Source organism: Eublepharis macularius, chromosome 17 (genome assembly GCF_028583425.1).
Source record: "Eublepharis macularius isolate TG4126 chromosome 17, MPM_Emac_v1.0, whole genome shotgun sequence".
In the NCBI taxonomy this organism is placed as follows: Eukaryota; Metazoa; Chordata; class Lepidosauria; order Squamata; family Eublepharidae; genus Eublepharis; species Eublepharis macularius.
The window spans coordinates 29,391,662-29,414,903 of NC_072806.1; the positions used below are offsets into that span (position 1 = coordinate 29,391,662).

General features: G+C 45.1%; 1 protein-coding gene across 2 annotated transcripts in view; it reads right to left on the reverse strand.

Moving 5' to 3' along the window:
• The window catches only part of SSH2 (slingshot protein phosphatase 2), a 128,517-nt gene that overhangs the window by 31,758 nt on the left and 73,517 nt on the right, over positions 1–23,242 (reverse strand). For both annotated transcript variants that reach the window (XM_055001513.1, XM_055001515.1), the window contains 2 exons: positions 2,368–2,471; positions 1,893–1,957 (listed from right to left, as the gene is read on the reverse strand). In XM_055001513.1, coding sequence (XP_054857488.1) covers positions 1,893–1,957; positions 2,368–2,471 — 169 coding nt within the window. The remainder of the gene's footprint in view (positions 1–1,892; positions 1,958–2,367; positions 2,472–23,242) is intronic.

The following is a 23,242-nucleotide window of genomic DNA, read 5'->3' on the forward strand; positions in this document are numbered from 1 at the left end:
TCTATTTTGCATAAATCACAGGGAGGAACAAAGAGCCTTGTCTGCTACGGAAGACCCAAAGCCTCACTGCTTGAAAACTGAACAACCTCATGCTTTGCGATTCCAGCATAAATTTTTTAGAAGCTCCTGTTTTCAAGCCCTATTTGTCTCCTAAAGGCTTAGAATCTGGGTTTTCTCATGGCTTAATTGGGCAAGCTGCTGGAGATGTATGCAGATTTCCGGACACCTATAGTTTTGTTTAAGAGCCGCTGCAAGAAGCATGGATTTGGTCTGGAACTATGGCACTGGGATGGGTGTGTGTGTTTAACACCCTACTCAATTTCTCAGAAAGAAATTCCTAAATCTAACCCTCTCCTCTTACTCAAGGTTCTCAATCCAAATTGGAGTTCCACCGAGACGTATTTCCTGTTTTAAAATGCTCCTAAGATCTCTTCTTGGGTTTCCCAGTATCATATTTAGTATCATATTTAGTTTGGATTGTGCAGGAACACAAAGGACTTGGAGAATGTAAGAGAAGTTCTGTGCAAGTACCAAGCATTGTAAGCGCAAAACGCTCATAAGCTACAATGGGTGCAGTATGCACAGAGAGACCTCTATTGCAGAAGGCCCCAACTGCAGCCCACAGAACTCCAAGAACTGAAAACACAGCCAGTTGGCAGCTGCACAGCCCCACTACCTTTATTTGCATTCCTACACTGTGTTGGGAACTGGCTTTTCTGATAGCGATTATTAACTTCTGTCGATGAGCACTGCTGTTTCCCCAAAACCATTCCTTGGCTCTCTTTTGGGGGAAAAAACCCTCTTCCTTTGGATAAGGAAACCCAGGAAGAAAGGCAGTTTGCTTGGTGAGCTAATATTCCACGTTTTCTGTAGCTTAATAGCTCGGAGTTACTGGTTCACATTCATTCAAACGGATGATCAAACAGTGGCCCCTGCATGATCTCAGTTGGCTACATTTAGTGCTGCACAAAGAGACCCCATTGTCCTGGCCTCACGGCACCCCTCTTTCTGCCTCGAGGAAGGCTAATTTATCAAATAAACCAAAATAACAGCCCACAGAAACATACAATGCGGCCAGTTATACGGCAGAACAATGATCTCCTGAGCTGCCAGCAGCCTTTATTAAAGCTGGGCACCCTACTATTTGACACTGGCAGAGCTTGGACTGCATGAACATTACATTACCTGGCCTTAAGATTTGGGGAGGAAGTGGGGGGGCTTGGAAGAGGAGTACCCTAATATTATCATCAAGGGACCTTCACATGTTTAGAGATGTAACGTTTTTGGAAATTTTGAAGCCATGGGGAGGGGCAGGGTGGAGACTTTCTCCAAAAAAGTATGGAAATTTGGGGAAAATCTGAAATATATGGAATATTTACTCTCTCTTTCACTTAAGCTTGTTTTACTGCTTTAAACAATATTAAACACAACCATTTATAACTTAGCATATAAAACTGTACTATTTGGCATAGGTATGAAGTGTAAAAGTATAAATAACTCAGTTTTCTAGCTCAGTTTTCTATAATCAAAACTGTGTATATACCCAAAACCACAGCAAGAGAGAAAGATGCAAACTGCTGACTTCCGTGCTACAACATAAAAATGGAGCACTTTCGAAATCCAAAACTTTAGAACATTGAACTATTCAATAGTATATTAACCTCACATGTTACAGCATATTAACTATGGGTGAAATTAGTCTCATTTAAACAATAAATATATACTTGAACATGTATTGTATATGTAAACACAGTATGCACATTTCGCCCATTCCAAAAGAGAAAATATTTCATAGGAATCCCCCCCCCCCCCCCCGCCAGTCCAGTGGTTCCTCAAATCTTCTACTGGAAAGCACAAGTTCAATTGTAGTCAAACAGAGGGATGTGACCTACCAGCCGGATGTTATCTTCTGGTCGGAGAAGCATGAACATGGCTTGTAGGTGCTGCTGAAGGTCCCCTGGAGCAAAGAAGGGTGCATCAGGAAGCAGAACAGACAGCCCTGCCCCCTGCTCTGTTCCCCTGGTTCTTGCATTTACTCATGAGGCCTCTTACCCCATTTTCTCTATCAGTAAGAGCATGTTCATGCAAGGCAACATGGAAATAGGGCTTCCAATTAGTATTTGCTGGACTGGTCCAGCCAGCCACACTACAGTCTACTAAGGAACCACAGCTGGGAACCATCAGGCCCCAACAGATTCTATACTTGCTTGGCCCAGAAGCAGTACTGGTAAAGAAAGGTGACCCCCCTCCCCATCCCCAAGTGAAAAAGTGATGGAGAGAAAGGCCATTTTCTTAGGCCTGTCTTGAAGGGGGGGGGGCAAGACTCATCAGAAGAACAGTGTGCTCACTGGAAGCAGGGTGAGTTACCTGCATGCTTGTTACGCCGGTGGCTGATCCGGGGAGCTGAGGAGCCATTTCCACGTGGCAGGAAGAGGGCTGCACCTTTCACCGTAAGGAAGCTTTCACTGATGCTGCAAGAGAGGAAGGGCAAGGGGCAGAGAAAAATGCAATGAACCAAAAAAGCAACGGACGTTTTTGCCTGCAGAACCAAGGGGAGTGCGGAGGGGTCCTGTCCCACCAGCCTTTTTTTTTTTTTTATTCTGCCACCCAGGAGGAAAATTCGAACCAAACAACACTCTGTTATCCTTTGCTATGATACCCTTTGTTTGTGTGAGATGATACTACTTTGTGAGGGCTATCCTGAAGTTGCTATCAAGCAAACAATCATGGGGTAAACGGAAGATGGGAGCCTGCAGAGATCAAGGAAGGTCTGTAGACCGGGGAAGTGTGGCTTGAAGTGGGTTTGAGAACATCCACCATTTAGCCGGGATGCAGCTGTCATACTAGGCAACCATCACAGCAAACTCTTGGGCGGGGAGGGGGTTATGCATGAGAGGAGAAGAGGTACCTATACCAGAACAGGATTGCGAAGCCTGAACTGAGCTCTTATCTGCCCTCTTCATATCAATCTGCTACCAACTGCCCCTCCATATCTTCTTTAGCTGAGAAATTCCAAACTTTTCCTTGTAGAGAAGTTGCCCTGACCCCTTTACTACATGGGTTGGTTGCTCTTTTCTATATGTTTTGATATTGTTTGCAAAAGCTTTCCACAGTTTCCAGAAATCCTACTGCCAACCATACAGATGAAAATAATTTTTGAAGGTACTGTTTAAAATAATGCCCATTTACCACTTGTGTTTACGTGTGTGTCTGTGTATGTGTGTTGTTCCCTGAGAACTGCCTGAGAGCAGGGCTCTGTATCCGCCCACAGATGCAAGAATGACATGGATTTTGCTTCCAGAAGTGTGACATGAAGGCCTGCAAAAGGGCCTGTCTTTCTAAAAACAATTCTTCAAAATTAAGGGGGAAACACACACTTGAGGTTGGCTGGCTATACAAACAGTCTTTTAAAAAATACACAGAAAACAGACATCTGCAGTCTGTTGTGAAATTCATCACATCTGTCCTGTGGTTAAGTGTCTCTCTCTTCCGCGAAATTTGAGGCTTCTGCTCTACCCTAAAAGACATGCTTTTTTTAAAAAAAGGAGTAAACCAGAAACCACAGAGCTAAGTGATCCAGACGCTTCATGCGCTGCCAAAAGGCCCTTGTGCTCCATGCTTTAACATAGAAAAGGTCAGACTGCAAGCACTAATTTACCCAGGGGACCAACATCATCTTCTGTGTTCCCTTCTGGTTAAGATGCAGAGGAGTTAGCCGTGTTAGTCTGTGGTAGCAAAATCAAAAAGAGTCCAGTAGCACCTTTAAGACTAACCAATTTTATTGTAGCATAAGCTTTCGAGAATCAAGTTCTCTTCGTCAGATGCCTGATACAGAGACTGGTTAAACCATAACCCTTCTGGTTAAATGAGTCGAGCCAGTTTATTTTGCCACCTCGCTCCACAAGGGTTATTTAGGAAGCTGAAGTCAAGCATCCAGTTGCCACAAAACACCCCATTTGTTTAACAAGTAGATTTTTAAAAAATTGTGATGCCCAATCAAACCCTTCCTAGATGGAAGAAAGTAAAAAGAACAAAGCTTTAAGGAAAGCAAGTAGAAAAATCTGGGAATTGCTGAAAACTACACAGCACGTATCAATGCCTTTGGGGTACTACAACACTATCATGTTTCCAGTTCTCTAATCTGCATCATTTTAGTAACTATCACTCCTTGTGGCAATTTAGTTCCACAAGTTAAGAGTCACTTTATTTACTATCACCACGCTGTGTAAGTTTTGCAAACCTGTGTACCTTTCCCCTGATCATATTTTTCTAACTAAAAAGCACATTTTCTTATACTCATCCGAAGTTGGATTTTTCTTCTTCTTTAAATGTCAGTAATTTCTTTGCAAAGAACAGAGGAGTTAGCCGTGTTAGTCTATAGTAGCAAAGTAGTAAAGAGTCCAGTCGCACCTTTAAGACTAACCAACTTTAGCACAAGCTTTCGAGAACCACAGCTCTCTTTGTCAGATGCATAAAGCTTACGCTACGATAAAGTTGGTTAGTCTTAAAGGTGCTGCTGGATTCTTTACTATTTAAAAAGAACAGCATTCAAAGATACACCTATAATCCCTCAAAGTGAAATCCATGTCACTCTATCAGACACATCAAATGAAATTATTTTTTAAAAACAATATAGAAACATAAAACATATGTGGGTAGAAAACCTGAGATCGAGTAATTAGAAATACATCAATATTTTAATACCATTTTCCAGCCTCAACGCAGTTTATTCTTATTTATTTATTTACTTCATTTATACTCTGCCTTCCTCTCCAGTGGGAACCCAAAGCAGCTTGTATCATTCTCCTTTCCTCCAATTTTATCCTCACAACACCCCTGCGAGGCAGGTTAGGCTGAGAGAGAGAGTGACTAGCCATAGGTCACCCAGTGAGCTTCCATTACAGAGTGGGAATTCAAACCTGGCCCTCCCAAATCCTAGTCCGGCATTCTAACCACTATACCGCATGGTCTTAAGGTAGGGTTGCCAACTCTGGGTTGAGAAATTCCTGGAGATTTGGGGGTGAGCTTGTGTGAACCAAGTGTCAATATACTGTGTGTTACGGATTGTGAAAACCCACTTCTTGTGCAAAGCCCTTCCCCCAGTTCTTATCACTACATTAAAGCCTGAGGATGTGCAAATGCATTTGTTCACTCTTGTCTCCACTCACTCCTCTGCCATCTCCCCCACTGTCTACATGCATTCTGTATACTCCTTGGGACAGAGATCTTTGATAAGGCATGCATTCCGACAAGCGCCAGCTCTGGAAGCTGTGGCTCTTGCCAAGTTCCCTGCCAACTCAGAACTGGAAACTTTTTATCAGAGCGCGTTTACAAAGCTCGTGGGCTCTGACGGCATGAGGCATGCCAGTTCTAAGTGCTGTTTTTGTTGCTGTGCATCTCTAAGAATGTAGAAAAACAGATCATTCATGCACAAGGGGGAAAAATCCAGGAAGGTCAAGCAAAGCAGAACAGAACAAGCAAGAAAAGCAGCAATTGTATGAATGCAAAAACAGAAACCTGAGGCAGTAAACACAAGGACAAAGGTCTGACCCTGACTGGATTATGGGGAGGCTGCAAAAATACCCAGCCTGAAGAACACACCTTGGCTCCAGCTACAGAAATCTGAGCGTTCCACGTTTCTCATACCTGCCCTCTCCGAAGATAAGTTCTAGACTAACGTTGGCACCACTTTTAAATTCTTTAAGAGCAGCGCACACATAAGAGCTGTATGCGTGCACATATGCTACACCGCCACTGAAAGAGAACATGGTATAAATAAATAAAAGAAGTAAAGTGAAAAAAAAGAGAGAGAGAACATGGTACTAGATGCAAAATTTACTTCTGGAATTTTGACTTTTAAAAATGTTTCAAGACTGTGTGGCTTCACAAAGATTGTTCAAGTCTACGGAATACTTACTTTCCAATCGAACCTAAACTTATTTTACAATTTAACAACACAAAATGCATCAGTATATTTGTGAAATTAAAAATATAAATACCTTACTGCAAATAAACCCAGTACTAAAGACAACTACAAATAGCTCTACCCTGTACTACTTTCATACATGTATGCTAGTTTTTGCTATCTGAGACATAGGGAGTGGGGAGTTTAAACAGAACATACAAACGTTTGCAGTAAAGAAAAAGAGTTATTGAGAAAGAAATAGCCTCTTCCGGTCATCAGGGATAGTAATATATTTGAATATTCAGTTGAATGTTGTTAACACCAAACACAGAAATCTTCTTTAAAAGTGTAATCATTAACCACATTATTGCACATTAATTGTGGATAAAAGTAGTCACATTTAAATAAAGATGTTTGAAAATATATCGTATGTATGTACTGTACACAGTCCTGACCTGAATGAAACAGATGAGCCTGATCTTGTCAGATCTCAGAAGCTAAGCAGGGTTGGCCTTGGTTAGTAATTGGATGGGAGACCTCCTATGAAGACCAGGGTTGCAGAGGCAGGCAATGGCAAACCACCTCTGTTAGTCTCTTGCCTTGAAAGCACAGGGGTTGCCATAAGTTAGGTGTGACTTGAGGGCACTCTCCACCACCACAGCATGCATGGGATCTGTTATTATCTAATGCTGTAGACTGTGTTACACCCTTCATATTTATTACATATTTACATATTTTAAGCAGCAAAACTCTTAAAATGCGTTTTGTTCATTCCAAACAATAGGATTTTTTTCAGTGCTCCTCCAAATATCTAATTTTTCTATTGGAACAACTTAGGTGGGTGGGGGGGACACTTTTTTCCTTCAAAAATTTCAAGTTTTATTTCAAGCCTTCACATCTCTACTTACCAGGGAGCTTTTAACCCAGGGAAGCCTTCAAAAACTGTGACCCCCCCCCCAAAAAGCTGGAAGTGGTGCACTCCATCCAACCACCTCATTCTCCTGCTTGCGTGAATCAGGTCTATGACTGCCAGTGGTCATGGATCTAGCTCCAGCCCTTATCTGACTCCCTGCCCCAAGATTAGAACAGCAGCATAAATGACAAAATTGTGGAAGGATGACCAAAATCAGAAAAATTGATTTGATATGCACAGTTTCATCCAGGCCACAGAATTCAGCTCAGTCCCACTCCACCCTCCAAAAAAAGCCAATCTAGAGAGACAGCAGGCTGGGAGTCCCAAAAGAGATACCACAAAGAAACAAACAGAACAGAGGATGCGTCACTGTAAGCTACGCGGAGGCAAAGAACAGGGAAGTGGGGCCTTCTGAGAAGGGAAGTAGAGTACGGCTTCCCAGCACTTCTGCAATGCCAGCCCGTCAAGCGTGGGAAGCTCAGCTCGATGCGAACATCTGTAAACATCTGCACAACCACAGAAGTTTGAAAGAAGGGCAGCCAGGTCGAACGCCGGACTTCCTTTGCTCAGGGCTCTCTGGGGACCAATGTAGCAGGGCACTCCGCATGCATTTTGGGCAAGCACAGGTCCTAAGCATCCCTAAATCACTCTCATATTGATATGTATACACAGAGGGTTTTTTGTATATCGAAAAACAAGGTTCCCCTACTCGTACATAAGGTAGCACCGATTTACACCAATTCCCCCTTCAGGACTTGGGAGAGCTAGTACTGGTGAGTACCACTGCGAAAAAAAACGATGTGAATCCACGCAGCATTCAACATCCCTCCACAATGCCATTCCAACTAACTGCAGCCAGATTCCCTTATGAATGGATGGATTACTTCAGGCAGAGAAACCACCCCTGGATTTCTCCCTACTTGCCTATCTTCAAGCATTTTATTTTTCTGGCATTAGACATTAACCAGCCAACCTGCTCTGCCAAACTCTAGAAGGTCTGGCAAGTTCTGGCAGCTGAACCAGAGGGCATTTGCAACACAAAGGGGGTGGGTGAAGCAGAATAGGCGAGAGCAGGCCACTTGACAAGACTGAATCTTAAGTGCAATGGCTACTTTGCTTGTAGTCCTAGCACAAAGGAAACACCCAAAGATACAATCAGGCACTACCAGTTCCATGATTATTATTTGAAACCAACGGTCTCCAGCCTTTTAGAGCCTTGGGACATCTATGGAATTGGGAGGGGGGGTGAGCACCACCCCAAAATGGCTGCCATGGGAGGCACAGCCAAACGGGATACCTCCCTTCTCACACCTCCTGGAAAGAAGGAAAGCCTGATGGGGAAATGGAATCACACACTGACTAAGGAAAGCCTTGGTGCTTACCCATCCTCCGGATCCTCCGGAAGAAAACTCTTTCATTGGAATGAGAGCAGCCACTAACAAGCCCTGCCTTGCAATGGCCCTGCCCACTTTCTGAAAAGCTCGGCAGGTGTCAAAGGAAGTAGTGCTGGGGGCAGTGGTGCCCAAGGGCACCACATTGGGGAACTCTCTTCTAAATGTTTCCATCCAATCATGATGCTCTTGGGCACAGTATTCTGATTTCTTGCCTTTCTCTTGCCAAACAAAAGAACCCCTGACAATGGTGGTGAAGCTGACATCTCACTTGCCTCCAACACCTCGCTTCCCAGCTCTCCATATTTGGAAAGGCCAGAGCAGGGCATGCCTCCCCCTTGCCCCATTCAGAAGATTTACTTCCGATTTCACCTGCCTCACTTTCAGCTGGCCTAGGAAAATCCATTTTTGTCGCTTTTTTCCTCTGGCCCTAAACAGGAGCTACCCCCATAATTCCGCCTCAGGCTCAGCTTGGATTGTCCCCATGTGCTCCCAGGGTCCAAGCTCTTTGCTGCCCAAGTTCTGCTCCACATGCTTTCCCTTCTAGATTGTCTGTGAATTATTGCCTGAATTGCTGCTAGGATTCAAGCAAGGCTCCCTTCCTAAGCAATCCCTCCTGGAAATCTGATCTTCTGGCTTTGTGAAGGTCTGAGGTCTAGTGGGAGCACTGGATACATCATAAGCTACCCCACAAAACACCTCCAACACAGAAAGAGATAAGGAATAACTCCCTCTGCTTCCTGCTGCCCCTTTTCTTCTTTCTTCCCTGTCTAGCTCTCAGTTCTTTGAAGCTCAAGTTGCTCAAGGGTTTGGTGTAGCTATTAGATTGTGGGGAAGCGTTATGCCTAGTCCAGAAAAGCTGGAATAGCTCCTTGCAGCTTTCCAAGGGCCAGGTGGGGATTTTGGTAGCTCTGCTCCCTGAACCTGGGACCTACTGCATACCTAACACCGACCTACAAACTCCTCTCCGAGCCACAACCCTGTAAGTCACCCCCATTCAGCAAGAGGAGGGGGGTTTCATACACCTCCCAACCCATCAAAAGATCACGCAAATGGATGGTATCTATGTTGGTAATGAGGGACTGGACAGGAAGAGCAGGGGGTGATGGGACAAGGGCAGTGGCTTTTCATTGCTAACCTGGGCACATCCAGGTGCTTTGAGACATGGAAACAAGAATTGTACCACCATCACCCCACACACTCACATATGGTTTCCTCTGTAAAGCACTTTTCCAAGTATGCCTTGAGTAGAATGGTAGTGTCATGCAGAGATGCAACAGACCACCTCCCCTGAGGAAGAGTCATTCTGCTGCATTTCTGCATTGGAGGCAATTCTAATGCCTGATCACACCAGAGGTAGGACAAAATTATTCACACTCAACAAAGTCTCATTTGGAAGGAGGCAAAACCACAACAGTGACTCATGCAGAGAGGCAGCAGAAGAGGCTGCCTGTGGAGTGAGTGCTTTGTGTCCACAGAAGCCCTCACTTATTTGTTATCCCTGCAAACCAATCTAAAAACAGGGCATAAATGCTAAAAAGTTAAGGCAGCCTTGGAAACAAGTACTGAAAAACTATTATCCTTCTCCAAATTTAGGTGGTTACCCCCACCTATATTAATCAGCTGTGGTACATTAAGAAGCTGAAACAGGAGCTGAGTGGGGGACTCTCTTACAAATGTACCACCTGGAGTGAACTTTTTAAATCAAAAGCTTTTGTTGTTTTTTGGAATAAACTTCTAAAGCCAGTTGCTCTCTAGAGCCTAAACCAAAATCTCACAAGATAACCACAAATTTAACCGGCAGGTAGCCAGGCCAGCTCATCGAAGCTCTAGCTGGCTACCAGCTTCCGTGCACTTAATTTGCAAGCCTGTGTTAAAAGAGGAAAGTAATTTCACTTCCAGCTAAGTGCTTCCCAAACTGAAAATGAGCAGGCGTCCCAGCCGGGCAAAACTCTCGACAGCAGTTGTGCAAAAAATGCCCCGGTCAAGCAACGCTCAGCAAATCAGACCAGATTCTCCAGTCACCCTATTACTGTAACACGAAGTCAGGGGGATCAGCTTCCCTGACCCTCTCCATATTAGCTGAGACCACCACGACTAGCTACATTTAGGAGGAACACGTCAGAGGAGGAGGTGCCAGTGGCTCTCTCCGATTAGAAAGAGGACGAAACCCAATGCCAGCGCAAAGCAGCCGCTGTCGTCCTGCCCTGTGTGGGCTGCTACTCATAAAGCCAGGCTACAAGAGGGAAAGGCGTCGCCCAGGTAAAGGCAGGTTAAGCCAGGCACATAGTGCCCGGAGGTGGATCAAGGCTCATTGTTCCAGCACCACCTGGGGCTTTGTAAGCCTCTGCTCACCTTGTGCTTTGTGTCAGAAGTGAAATCACAACTGAGAACATGAGCAAGCACGCCACAGGTTCAGAGAACTGAAGGAAAGAGAAGAAAGAAAAAGAAACAAGGCTTTTGAGACTGAATGGCTTGGAAACCAGGAGAGAAAAACAATCCGGCAATTACAAGGCAAGGAGGACATAAGAACAGCAGTGGAGCCCTGCTGGATCATCTAGTCCAGCATCCCAGTTCACAGAGTATCTCTACACGAGACACCTTGGCATGAGTTCCGCAAGTGTCGGGAGATGCAATGTTAGCCAGGAAGCGTAGTTTTAAAAGACAGAGCAGGCAGAGATCCCCTCTCAGAGGGTTTGTTAATTTCATCTTCACCTCCCAAAGGCTCTGTCAATTTCACCTCTTCAGTCTAAAACTGTATGGGATCACAACCAGAGGGCAGCAAGGAATGGAAATGGGCTGGGGCTGCCTTCCAGAGCCAGGCTTGGATCTGGAGAGGTTATAATGGGCTGACATTTCCCTTCTGGCATTTCACAGCCTCTTCACACAACTCCAGTGTATAGCAAAGCCTTTGCCCTGCTGCCGGCTCTGTCTTTTAAAACTTCCTGGCTAATATTGCATCTCCCAACACGTGTTCTTCATGCGTCAGATGTCTCATGTAGAGACTCAAGAGTGGCCAGCCAGTTGCTACGAAGGGGCAACAAACAGGACACAGATGGTGCCTCCTAGCACTGGCATGCAGAGGCTTACCCCCTCGGAATATGGAGGCTTCCTTTAGTCACGCAGGGCAATGTTAGTTGCCCCTTTGGGGCAGGTTAGAAATCCAGTTGCACAAATAAATAGCTTAATCAATTGTTTCTACTCACTGCAGAGAGAGGCAAAGAACAGCATGCACTGAAGCCATTGGAGATCTTGCTTGGCAACTCAATTGGCTTCTGAGGTTTCACCAGACAAACCTCTCTCTGCAGATTAGAGGATAAGTCACTTCAGGAAAGCCTAACAATTACTACTGGATCACTTCACCATAGAACAATCCCTGAGCTCAGGAAATGCCACCAGAAGTATAACTAATTGTCCAACAGTCACCTGCCTGGTCCCCAGGGGTGCACAGAAATCCCCTCTGAGCGACCAAGCAGAGCAGCTTCTACAACTTAGATGATATCTGGCTTCCCTCCTTCCTAGCCATTGTTATCTAATATGGGCATTTGCGACCATTCACTAGGCTGGTTACCTTTGTAAGTTTATTTCCTTGCACTATGGTAAAAAATGGTCATATAAGACCAAGCCCACAGGCCTACCCACAAGGACGTTTCTGGCCAGAGTGCCTTGGTTATAAGGCAGGCACAAGCCCAGTTCTCCAGAGATTTACATTTAGAAGCCTCACAGCTTCCTGAGCACTGCAATGATGCCTACCGTAACCAGGCGACCTGCTCAGTCACCCCTCAGGAGTTGCTATGGAGTGCCCTCCAGCTCAACAAAAATGCAAAGCACCAGTAGCAGCCGGCTCTCGCCAAAAAAGAGCCACTGGAGACACAAACCTTTTTAATTTGGGGAAAAGCCCCAGAGGGGCAATAATGGATTTTAACCCTCTGAAATTCAGTCAACTGTTTGTGTAGCACTTTTAACAAGGGAAAAAAGTTCCTTTTTTGGAGAATTTAGGGCATTTGCTCCAAGTCCAAGGCATGGAAAAGTATGGTGGGCAGCTATTTTGGAGTAGCCGGGGAGTGTCTGGACAAGGGCCACCCAGGCCATTGTCAGCTTGGCTAGAAATCAAACTGACTACATCCAACTTTCTGTGACATTTTGGGCAGTGAATCTCCATGCTCCAAACTTGTATCTGTTGTTAACTACTTCAACTGTCCTGACTTCCTTTGGTGCAAACGCTCTCTCAGAGACCTCCAGCCCCACCTGCGTCCCTCAAATGCTCGGAGCTGCCTGGAGAGAGGGAATGAGAGTTTATGTCTGCAGTGAAGATATGTGTTTAGTCATGAAAACTCTTTAAACAGGCATCAGTTCCTAGGGCTTCGGGCACTTCCAAATTTAAATAGCTGTGGTGTGCCCGGTGCAGTCGTGCCCCGGAGTCTGGTGCTGGCCTCTTTGAGCAACTGCCAGGGCCCATGCACAGGCAGGCCTCCGCCGAGAGAAAGAGGCCAAGCTGCACGCCTTTCCTGCTCAAGGCAACGAGGTCCAGCAGAAGCCTGAGGAAGCATCAGCACTTCCTGGGCAAAGGGACTGCTTCACACTGCTCAGCTAACCTCCCTTGATGCCCTGATTGCAGGCAAGAGCAGCCCTGGAATGGAGCCACTGCAGCAGATGGGGCAAGACCCTCCCTCCTTCAAATGTGGAACAGCACCGAGCAGCAGCCCACTTATGGCCAGGAGGGCATGCAGCTGCAGAGCAGGTCGAAGCAAAGGTGGCACCTCCAGTGCCCTGGCAGCAAATGCACAGGTTCACCATTCCGGCAAGAAAGGCCAGGGTGACAAAGGCCCAAGAAGGTACATGGGCAGCGAGGAGTAGCCGCTGCTGCTGCCGCCGCCACCACTGTGCCTCCTCCTTATAAATAATAATAACATTTGATTTACATGCCATCCTTCAGAGCGGTTTACAAAGTGTGCTATTATTATCCCCACAACAATCACCCTGTGAGGTGGTGGGGATGAGAGGGTTCTGAAAGAGCTGTGACTGACCCAAGGTCACCCAGCTGGCTTCAAGAGGAGGAGCGGGGAATCAAACCTGGTTCTCCAGATTAGAGACCCGCCACTCTTAACCACTACACTAAACTGGCTCTCGTTATGGTAGGGGTGGAAGAGTGAGCCCCAGATTGAAAACGAAAACAGATGGATGTGCATGAAAGGGAGAGGAGGACGTGCCACAGATCTCTTGCCTGGGAGTTGGCCCTGGTTCACATGTTCACTTCTATCGGCAGCACGGAAAGCAGGTGTGGGGGAAGCCACCACATGCCGGTGAGAGGTTCCCCTCCCAGAACAATGCAGAGACAAACAAGACATTCAAATGGCGCTTACTTGGATGACTACTCTCCTTGCTTTTACAAAAGGAGGGATTCTGACAACATTAGGCTGTGAATTTGCCACTTGCTGCTGTGAGTAGGAGTAGAAAAAATAGTGGGATGAAAAGAGGCTTGGAGCTACGTTGTACCATACATTTTGGAGGGGAGAGGGAAGCGCGACACTGCTTTCAACCTCAGGTGCCCCATTCTCCTGGTTTCTTCCAACCTGTAGTTCTACCCTTATATCTTGATCCTTGCTTGACCACCTTGGGCTGTTCACAGGGCCGTAATTCTTACTAGGCAATCGCTGCCAGCACAATCACTTACCTGAGGACGCACAAGGATCAGGTGTAGCACCTTAAAGGCCAACTGAGTCAAGCTTCGGTATCTGACAAAGGAAGTTTGACTCTCAAAAGCTTATACCCTGGAAATCTTTAAGGTGCATCTGGGCTTGAATCTTGCTTTTCTCCTGTAGACCAGCATGGCCACCCACCTGAAATTACCTGCAGATGAAAGCCCAAACCTCCTGGATTTCACTGGGAGTTCTAACTTCCAACTCACTTAAATCTTTCACTAACTTTTAAAATGGGTAAATAAGCTGAAAGTTGTTACGCTAGGATCTTTCTCCCTGCTTCGGTATTAGTAGTGTTCTGCAGCTAAACAGTCCTGGATCTGAAGGTGATTGTGTTATCATTACAGAAAGTACTTGGCACAATACTTGTAGAATTCACTGTGACAGGACTCAAAAACGGCCACTGGTTTAAAAAGAGGATTAAACAATCTCATGGAGGAGGCGTTTACATCCCAAGCCTTGGCAGCTAAACGGAAAGGCCAGTTACAGAGGTAGCATGCCTCTCCTTGGACTGTGCAACAGGAGGGGAATGGTTGCCTTCATGCCTGTTTGGAGGCTTCCACAGACACCTAAGCTGACCCATACTGGGAACAGAATAGTAGAAAAGAGCAAGAGTCCAGTAGCACCTCTAAGACTGATAAAATTTGTGGTAGGGTGTGAGATTTCGTGAGCCACAGGTCACTTCTCCAGAATGCAGGACTACTAGGTCTCTTCTTATTAATGTATGAAAGAGAAATGCATTAGGTGTACTCAAACGCTTGCTTGAACGTGAAATGCTCGAAAGGAATCAAACAAGCTGCCCAAATAAAGGATGGCAGGCACCTGCAGACAGAACTTCATGAGGACCAACAAAAGCCAACATACATATCTGAGGATAATACCAGTGAAGACAGAGCACAAGCGGAGGAAGTATCACCTCCGTGGCCAATAACAGCCTGCAGAGATGCTCTGCCTGAGGCTCTCAAACCTCCAGCGAAGAGATATCACACACCAAGATCAGTGCCTGAAATGGAAATTCCTTTTCTCCACCACCAGCTCCCTGGACAGCGATCAGCTTACTGGGAGTGCTTTATTCTGGGAATAAGTTTCCATCAATCATTCAACACGGGCTGTTTTTGACAAAAGCAGGCTCGACGGGATGCCCGACGCTGTTGCTGCTGCATTTCAAAATGTGTAACAAGGACAGATGCTTTAAGTCAGACATGGCAAGTGAGAGGGACGGACAGAGAGCAGCGGATAGTCTGGTTACAATTGATGGCCAGCCCATGCTACCAGAGCATCATCTGAGCAAAAGAGAGGTTGCACTCCCAAGTAAGGACCACTTTCTCAGGCTGCAGAGATTCAAAGCAAGGCCCACCTAGTCCAGCATTTGATTACCAGCAGAAATAACCCCAAATTTCATTGCCACAGTGTTTCAGTTTGAAAATCCCAGTTTACCCCATTCAGGATGAAACGGCAACTGTCTCCTCTCTCCCTGCAACACAGTCATGAAGTTCAGTGGAAAGAATGGCAGGCATTGCCTCAACAGCCTAAACACAAACAGTTCTAGCTGAAACACCTACAATGAACATGGATGTCCCCAAAAAAGGCTTACAATTAGCGCACGCATGCACACACATACACAAACGCACACTCCAAAACGCTTCCACTGTGGCTCTGCATTCAAAACCCTGGACAGTTTTACAAAACCCACTTACTCTCCTTACCCTTAAGAACACCTGAAATAAGGTAAACACTACTTTTTTTTCAGCAGGCTGTCTCTGGTTTAGCATTTTTTAAAAAATGCTAAATAAAGGAAAGCCAAGATATTTAGAACAGAACACAGCTGCCAAGGAGGTAGATACAGGACAAGGAGGCAGAAGAGAGGAAACTCAAATGTTCAGGTTTCTTTCCCTCCCCCTTTAACCCAGTCTCTTACAAAGATGTACCTTGCTATGGATTTTTGATAAGGATGTTGCATTTCTTCCTGAGAAATGGAATAAAAGGTAAACTTTGGCCACCCCAACTACGATGCGCTATGAAAAATCAATGCGGCATTTAATGAAGCCAGGGCAACTAATGCAAACCCCCTGCTCCACTCATGCAGTTGAAAAGTTTCCAGCACAGAACCACCAGTGAAGCATCTCCACCTAAGACAATGTGAACGAGGCTCTGTGTGGTAAAAACTTTTTTGGGAGACCATAAACAGTTTCAGGAATCCAACCTATGTTGGATCACACTATGTAATCACATTATGTAATCCGCCTTGAGTCTCAGTGAGAAAGGCGGACTATAAACGGCATACATACATACCATTCCCCAGACTGTTTCAGGTCAGGAATGTGGCACACGGTGGGGGGGAAGGCAAGAGGCTCCCTCGTGCAAGCACACACCATGGTTCCAGTTAGAATCAGGCTCTCTTGGAAACGGATTTCCCAGCAGATGTTCTAGCTGAGTACTTGTGCCCAGGAGGATAACAGTACAGTAGCACTCAAATGCTTTTTTTTTTAAAGGTCGGGGGCTGCAACATCAAACCAAGCTTGCATGGGGGGTCCTTCAAAAGGGACTAAAAACAAAACTGTCCTAGCAGAAATTAAAACTATACAGTGGAAGGAGAACACCCAGCAGTAAAGCAGAAATTGCAAATGAAAAATCCCCCTCTGCCAACACATGGGAAGCTTTATACCCTGCTAAAATCCAGAAAGGAGGGCGAGACGTGCTCCCTCCCTTGCCTCCCTGCATGTCAACACCTTTGTATGCAAATTTTCTGACCCCTTCTTTCACTCTGACATCCAGTGAGCTATCTCAGTGCAGCGCTGGGGTCACCCCCAAAGGCAGAGAGAGCGAGGATTTGCATACGAGTTGCTCTTCCCCTGCAAGGAAAAACAGGTGGGGCTAAAGCTCAGCCAAGAAACTGGAACAAACCTGTTTATGGGAACTGATATGTTTGCTGGCAGAGGCAGCAGTTGGTCATAACCTGACCACAGGAAAGGAGTGTATTTGCTGCCTTAGTTTAATTGTGAATCAGTGTCTTGGAAAGGGGTCCCCCTTTATTGGGACACTGGGGGGGGCTCCCCTCACAGGGAGCTCACCAACACAGAAGTGAGTGACAGAGAAGGGAGGCAGGCAAGCACAGGCATCTCCCCCCCCTTTAAGCCACTATCATTTACTCCCCCACAAATTTGCTGGGGAGGGGAGAAGCATTAAAGAAGGCTAGGGAAGTGGGATGAACAGAGGGAACAACGGCTCAGGTGACAAGCTAACTAGACATCCCTACTGGCAGGGTACGGGCTCTAGCCACACCCCACATCTCTTCCAAGCACAGAACTGGGTGCAGGCTAGGGTGGCAGGCCTTCTGACACACACGGATCCCTTCGTAGATACATAGTATACACCTCATTTTCGGCATTTCATGGAAAGCCGGATGTTCTCATTGCTGTCCTTCCTTTCCCACAAAGCTGGAAACGGCATTCTAATGGGAGAGCTAAACGCTAAGCAGTTACTGACCATTATCAGAAGATTGTGACATCATCTAGGGAACCCGCCCCCAGCTCCAGAACTAATAATGTATTCAGCCTTGTGCAATACATACACACACACACACACACACACACACACAAAATGAGAGAGAGAGAGAGCGCACCACAAAGGAAAACTAGCATCTTGTGAGTTGAGAAACAGCAGTCCATGTCATGACCACAAAACATCCTGCTGTCTCCAGGATGCCTGGAAACCTTTCCGAAGTTTACACCAGGAGACACCGATTTGGAGCATTCCAAATTCACCTGGTAACCACATCAATCGCCATAGCAATCCCTACCAGTTCAAAATGGTGGACCAGCAGATCACGGCAAGAAATAATCACGCACAGGATGTATGACACCATTGGCATCATCATTGCACACGCAAAAACTGACACCAGAAAAACACACAAAAATACAACTAAGCTAATTTCATGCATCTAAGCGGGTCAAAAAGAGGGGAAGATCCAAGACTGAATCAAGAATGCAAGAATGATAGAGATTTATCGGATTACATGTGATGGTTAGTTATTGGTTGGCTTATTAGCCCAACCATCGCCTATCTTTTCAGACCAGGAAACTGTTCTCAAACGTCTTACAACATTCAACTCATTTTTAAAATGTTGATCATACATGACCATTCATTTCTATGATTATTAATCTACACAATGAATTTATATCCGCTATAAAACAGTGAAGCTTGTTTCAGGCTTCCCTACAGTTTGTGGTTCTCCACAATCCTCTTTCATGGAACTGTAGATCACAGATCTACTGGTGTGATCTGCTGAAAGCTTCAGTCTTCCAACTGAAGACTGCAGGAGTAGCCCATTTCCCTCTCCATCATCTACAACCCCCAGGGCTGGCTCTGTCCCAATACAGGATGCACACACCACTCTTTGGGCACATTTTTATTAGATCCGAAGAGCAAGTCCACTTTAGAGGGTTAAATCAAACATGCACCCGGAATGCAAATACACACGGCTGAAAAAACCGAGCCAAACCATGTTGTGGCAACGGTGGGCAGGCAGCAAACGCAAAACGAGTTCACAGCCAAGGATGGCCTGCAAGCTCGGGCGGGAGGGAGGGCACCACAGGTGGAGGCCAGGAATAGACAGGCCGATGAGGAAACGCTGCAGCCAGCTTCAGCTGGGGTACGAAGTGACAGAGGCCCCGAGCTTTCTGTCACCAGCCAGGAGGATTCAGAACTCTTCCAAACACAAACAGCAGCCAAACTGCACATGGAACAGCAATGAAGTTACAGGACATTAGCCTCAAAATGCATATGATGCTTGCTATGGCTTCCTTTGAAATTATCTTATTATTTCTAAAAAAAATACAACTGCCAGAAACATTTGATAGCGAGCACAAGTTCAGACATCTCAGGCAAAGGGACAGGAAAGGAGGAGACCTTTACATGTAGCTACAGATGTGAAAGCCTGGGAAACAAATACTGGAGGGGCCTGGGGGGCCCGTGATGTCTTTTGTTTTTCAATTTGTCCAACATGAACATTGGGAAAGTCTGGGAGCAATGAAAAAACCTCCTTTAGAATGAGTAAAACGCTTCTTAAGACAAGGATTTTCACATTCACAATGTATAGCATGAAAAATTATGAGGACTTTTTCAATTTTTCCAATGGAAAAACTGGAAAATTTGGGAGCCTACTACAAAAGCCTGCTATACTACATAAAGAAAAAAACATTTTCAAGATTCTTTTGTTTAAATGTAATTGGCAACAATTATTATGCTATAATGTGTTTAATGATAACACATTATTAAGGAGTTTCATGTTATAAAGTTTAGCTTAATTATCTAAACATGCTGGTGGTCCTACCAATTGTGACTCTGAAAGCATTGCTGTCCAAATAATAGTTTCTTTTGTTTATTACAGAATTTGCTTGCTACCTCTAACTTTTATTTCGTTTTTAAAAATATATTTTATTTTCATTTTAACAATGCAACTGACCAGCTCATGTTACTAAACTTTCACAATAACATCTTAAAGTTAGACAAACATACTATAGGTGTTGACGTAATTGATCAAAGACGGTAGAAGACAAACAAGTAACTTGGGGTTTGTACATAAAACAACGTGGCAATCCAACAGTTTTATAAGACGGCAAAATTTAAAGATGCACGTGATATGGCAGCACAGGGTGCAGCACTTTGCAACTCCTTCTCAAGTACTGGGTGTACTTGAAAGCAATTGGCTTAGACTGGAGTAACTCTTCTTAGAATTGCACTGTAACTCTCCCAAAACAGAAAAGAGGGATCCCAGGTCAAACTGGATTTTAAAAATCATTTCCCAAAGTTCAACTTTCTTCAAGACACCCTGAGAACCGTTGTTACTTATACTGGTCTTGAACAGTGAAATAAAGTTCCTGAATAGTCAAGCGTCCAGTAGCACCTTTAAGGCTAACCAAATTTATTGTAGCATAAGCTTTCGAGAGCCACAGCTCTCTTCATCAGATGCTATGGCTCTCGTCGTCAAGAGCTGTGGCTCTCAAAAGCTTATGCTACAATAAAGTTGATTAGTCTTAAAGGTGCTACTGGACTATTTACTATTTTGCTACTACAGACTAACACAGCTAACTCCTCTATAGATCCTGATAATTTTGAGGGCCATGGGGGTAAAACAAATTTCCCTGGATAAAACAAATTTGGGGAACTATGGAAATATATACGATACTTACATTCTTATCAAACCTAAACTTATTTGACTGCTTTAACACAAAAGGCACCATTTATAACTTATGTAAAAATTGTACTTGGCACATTTATAAAAATTTAAATGTATAAGGGCCTTAGTTTTCTACAAGCAAATTATGCAAATGCATCCAATACTAAAGAGCACGAGTAAGCTCCAAACCAGTACAAACAATGATTTTGGGGGGAAAGATGTTGGGATTTTTGTCTCTTAATTCCCCCTGACCTTCACTTTTCTAGTCTTGAAATGACAGCCTTGTGGTGAGAACCGGTGTCATACCTGCATGTGATTCCAACAGAGATGTGACAACATCACCTCTGCAGGACAGCAAAACAGGAAATTCAGAAGGGGCAGCCGGGGGAGGAGAGCTAGAAATAGAAAAATCAACCCTTCCTGGATTAATGATTGGCAAGAGGATGGTTGCTCAATCCACCTTCATCAGTACAGTGAGATAACATGAAAAAGCATCAAGGAACTGTAGCCCATAAACCTTTCCTCTTCCAAAGAATAGAGTGTCTCACCAGTTGGCAAGGGGTGGAAGGGAAAGAAAGAGGAAAGGGAAGGAACAAGCTAGGACTGCACAAAAGCAGGCAAGAATCTAAGTGACCAAGAGAGAGGCATTGGGGAAGAGGTTGTGGCTCAGTGGAAGAGTCTCTGCTTTACATGGAGGAGGTCTCAGGTTCAGTCCCCAGTTACAATGACCAGGCAACAGTTGATGTGAAAGACCTCCATTTTGGACCCTGGAGAGCCACTTCCAATGATGGATCGATGGTCGGATTCAATGTAAGGCAGCATCATGTGTGTACATGTGTGACATTCAGAGCTTCGATAACTAAGTATGCACAGAGTGCCCACCCCCTCACATCAAGGATAAAGGAGAAGGACTTCCAGGCATCCCTTTCTCTAAGACCTTGGCGTGGGAAAGATCACAAGAAACAGCGAACTATCAGCCCAGAGGAAGAACCAGAAGGGCACCCAGAGGTTGTATGCAGGCAACCAAGATCATTGGGAGCCAGTCACCAGAAGGCTCTGGCAGAACCAGAAGAGCAAACTGTACCAGTTCAGACTGTAGGCCCCATAAGGAAATGCAGAGAGCGGGGACTGGAAATCCCATCCACACACACCCCACAACTCTTCCCCAGAGGCTTCAACGGGCTTATTTTCCCCTTTACCTGACAGCCAGTTGCTCTCAGCATTTCCCTCCCTGTTCATGCATGCTTAGTCCTTATAAAGCTTTTTTAAAGGGATTTAAATACATTAAATTAAATTGTTACCTTTTGGCTAATTTTCAATGTCATAAAGACCCCTTTGTGGCAGGTCCTGTTGTGCAGCTTTCATCGTTCATGCAAGGGTTTACTATCATATATAGTGATGATTCTGTTAGTATATTGGGTAAGGGGGAAAAGGGAAGAACTGAGGCAGAGAAAGAACAATTACACAAACTTCAGGCAGAAAAAGAGATGGCCGAGAGGGCACAAAAAGGAAAAGAGAGAGAGAGGCTGAGGCTAACAGAGAACATGAGAAAGAGATGCTTGAGTGTCTCCCTCAGCCTCTTTATTCTTCCATCTAGTGGCCATTTCTGACAGGAATTTTTTTGAATTTCTTCACAAACTATTACAATAGAGTAAGATATTGATGCGGTGTTGTGGTGGGAACAACTTGTTGTGAGTGTGCTATTCGGATCGTGCAGCTGCCACCAATGTATATGTCGCAAACATATTCTCTCCTGAATGCAGACAATCCTTGTCAGAAACTGGACGTCTTAAGTCAAAAACATGATCATGAAATTCAGTTAAGACCCCTAGATCACATCAGAAATCCCTCGACAGATCATCTAGTCCCGAACCATTTATACGAAGGAGTACCCAGAAGCTTCTGGAAAGTTCACGAGCAGGGCATGAAGCAGCAGATGAAGCAGAGATTGGACATGGAGGCTTCATTCAATGTCGTGTCTAATGGCCAAGATCTTTCACATATGCCCAAATGCAGGCAAAATCCAAGCTGGTTAGCGTTTGTCAAACAGAGCCAACGTGTTGCACTCAAGAGACTCAGTATGTGCACCTCAGGAAAAAGAAGCTACTGGGCAAAATCCTCCAGGAGCATCTCCTGGCTGGGCTGAAACAAACAGGGGCTGACAGCACCCTTCGCTTCACACACTTCCTTCCTGGGCAGAAAACAAAGCTATCTTAAACGTGCAGTTGTGAGCTCAGCATCCTGTAACGGAGAAGGATTAACACCTCCATCATTAGGCAAATCGAGGCACATGGAGCGGACCTAAAATGTAATTAGGAACGAGTGTGGCAAGGGAAGATTGCACACTTTGGTAAAAAGTTCTGTGCTCAGAGTTCTAGAAGAAGCCACAAATATTCCCCCTGCCAGACACAGACACTGGATAGCTATTGTCGAACACATTGCTAGGGGAAGAGAGAATCTGCAGTGGAAAGAGTTGCCAAGGGCAGGAATTTCAGGCTGTGGTCTCCGTTTTGGACTCCACCACCTGGGCTGATCCTGCCAATATACATTCTGAACTAAGAGGACCACATTCAAGGGGTCAATTCCTAGACAGGAAAGCTGAGGCCCACAAAGTACAAACAGACCCACTGGGTGGTGAGAAAGCCAGGACAGCAGGCCAAAAGGGATCTTGGCCTCCTGAAGGTTTCTAGCTAGGTAACGCTTGATAAGCAGTAGTAATCTTTTACTAGGGCTGTAAAATGTAGGGTGCTAAACAGAAGCTCAGAGCAGAGACTTGAAAGTGGCTGCAACTGGGACCAAACTAATTGTCTTGTGATTTGTTAACGAGTGTGAGGTTTTGGCTAGCACAACATTTACCTAAAGCAAGCCTTGTCTTAGACCAGTGCTAACCTAGGGAGTTTCAGACCATCTCCCACCTACTATTTCATACAACCCTGTTTGCTGTATAGTACCAAATATCTATCCAGAACAGATCCAGAAGATCTGTTCACTATGTTGTTGCATCTTTGGTCTTCCTAAAAATGCCCTATGAAGCAGGTAATATGCTATATGCCAACTTTTGCCAAAAACAAACACAACAGCAGAAAAATGATATAAACACCCTATGCAAAGTACCTGTAACATCTTGCTGGCGTACAATATATGGATTATATGAAG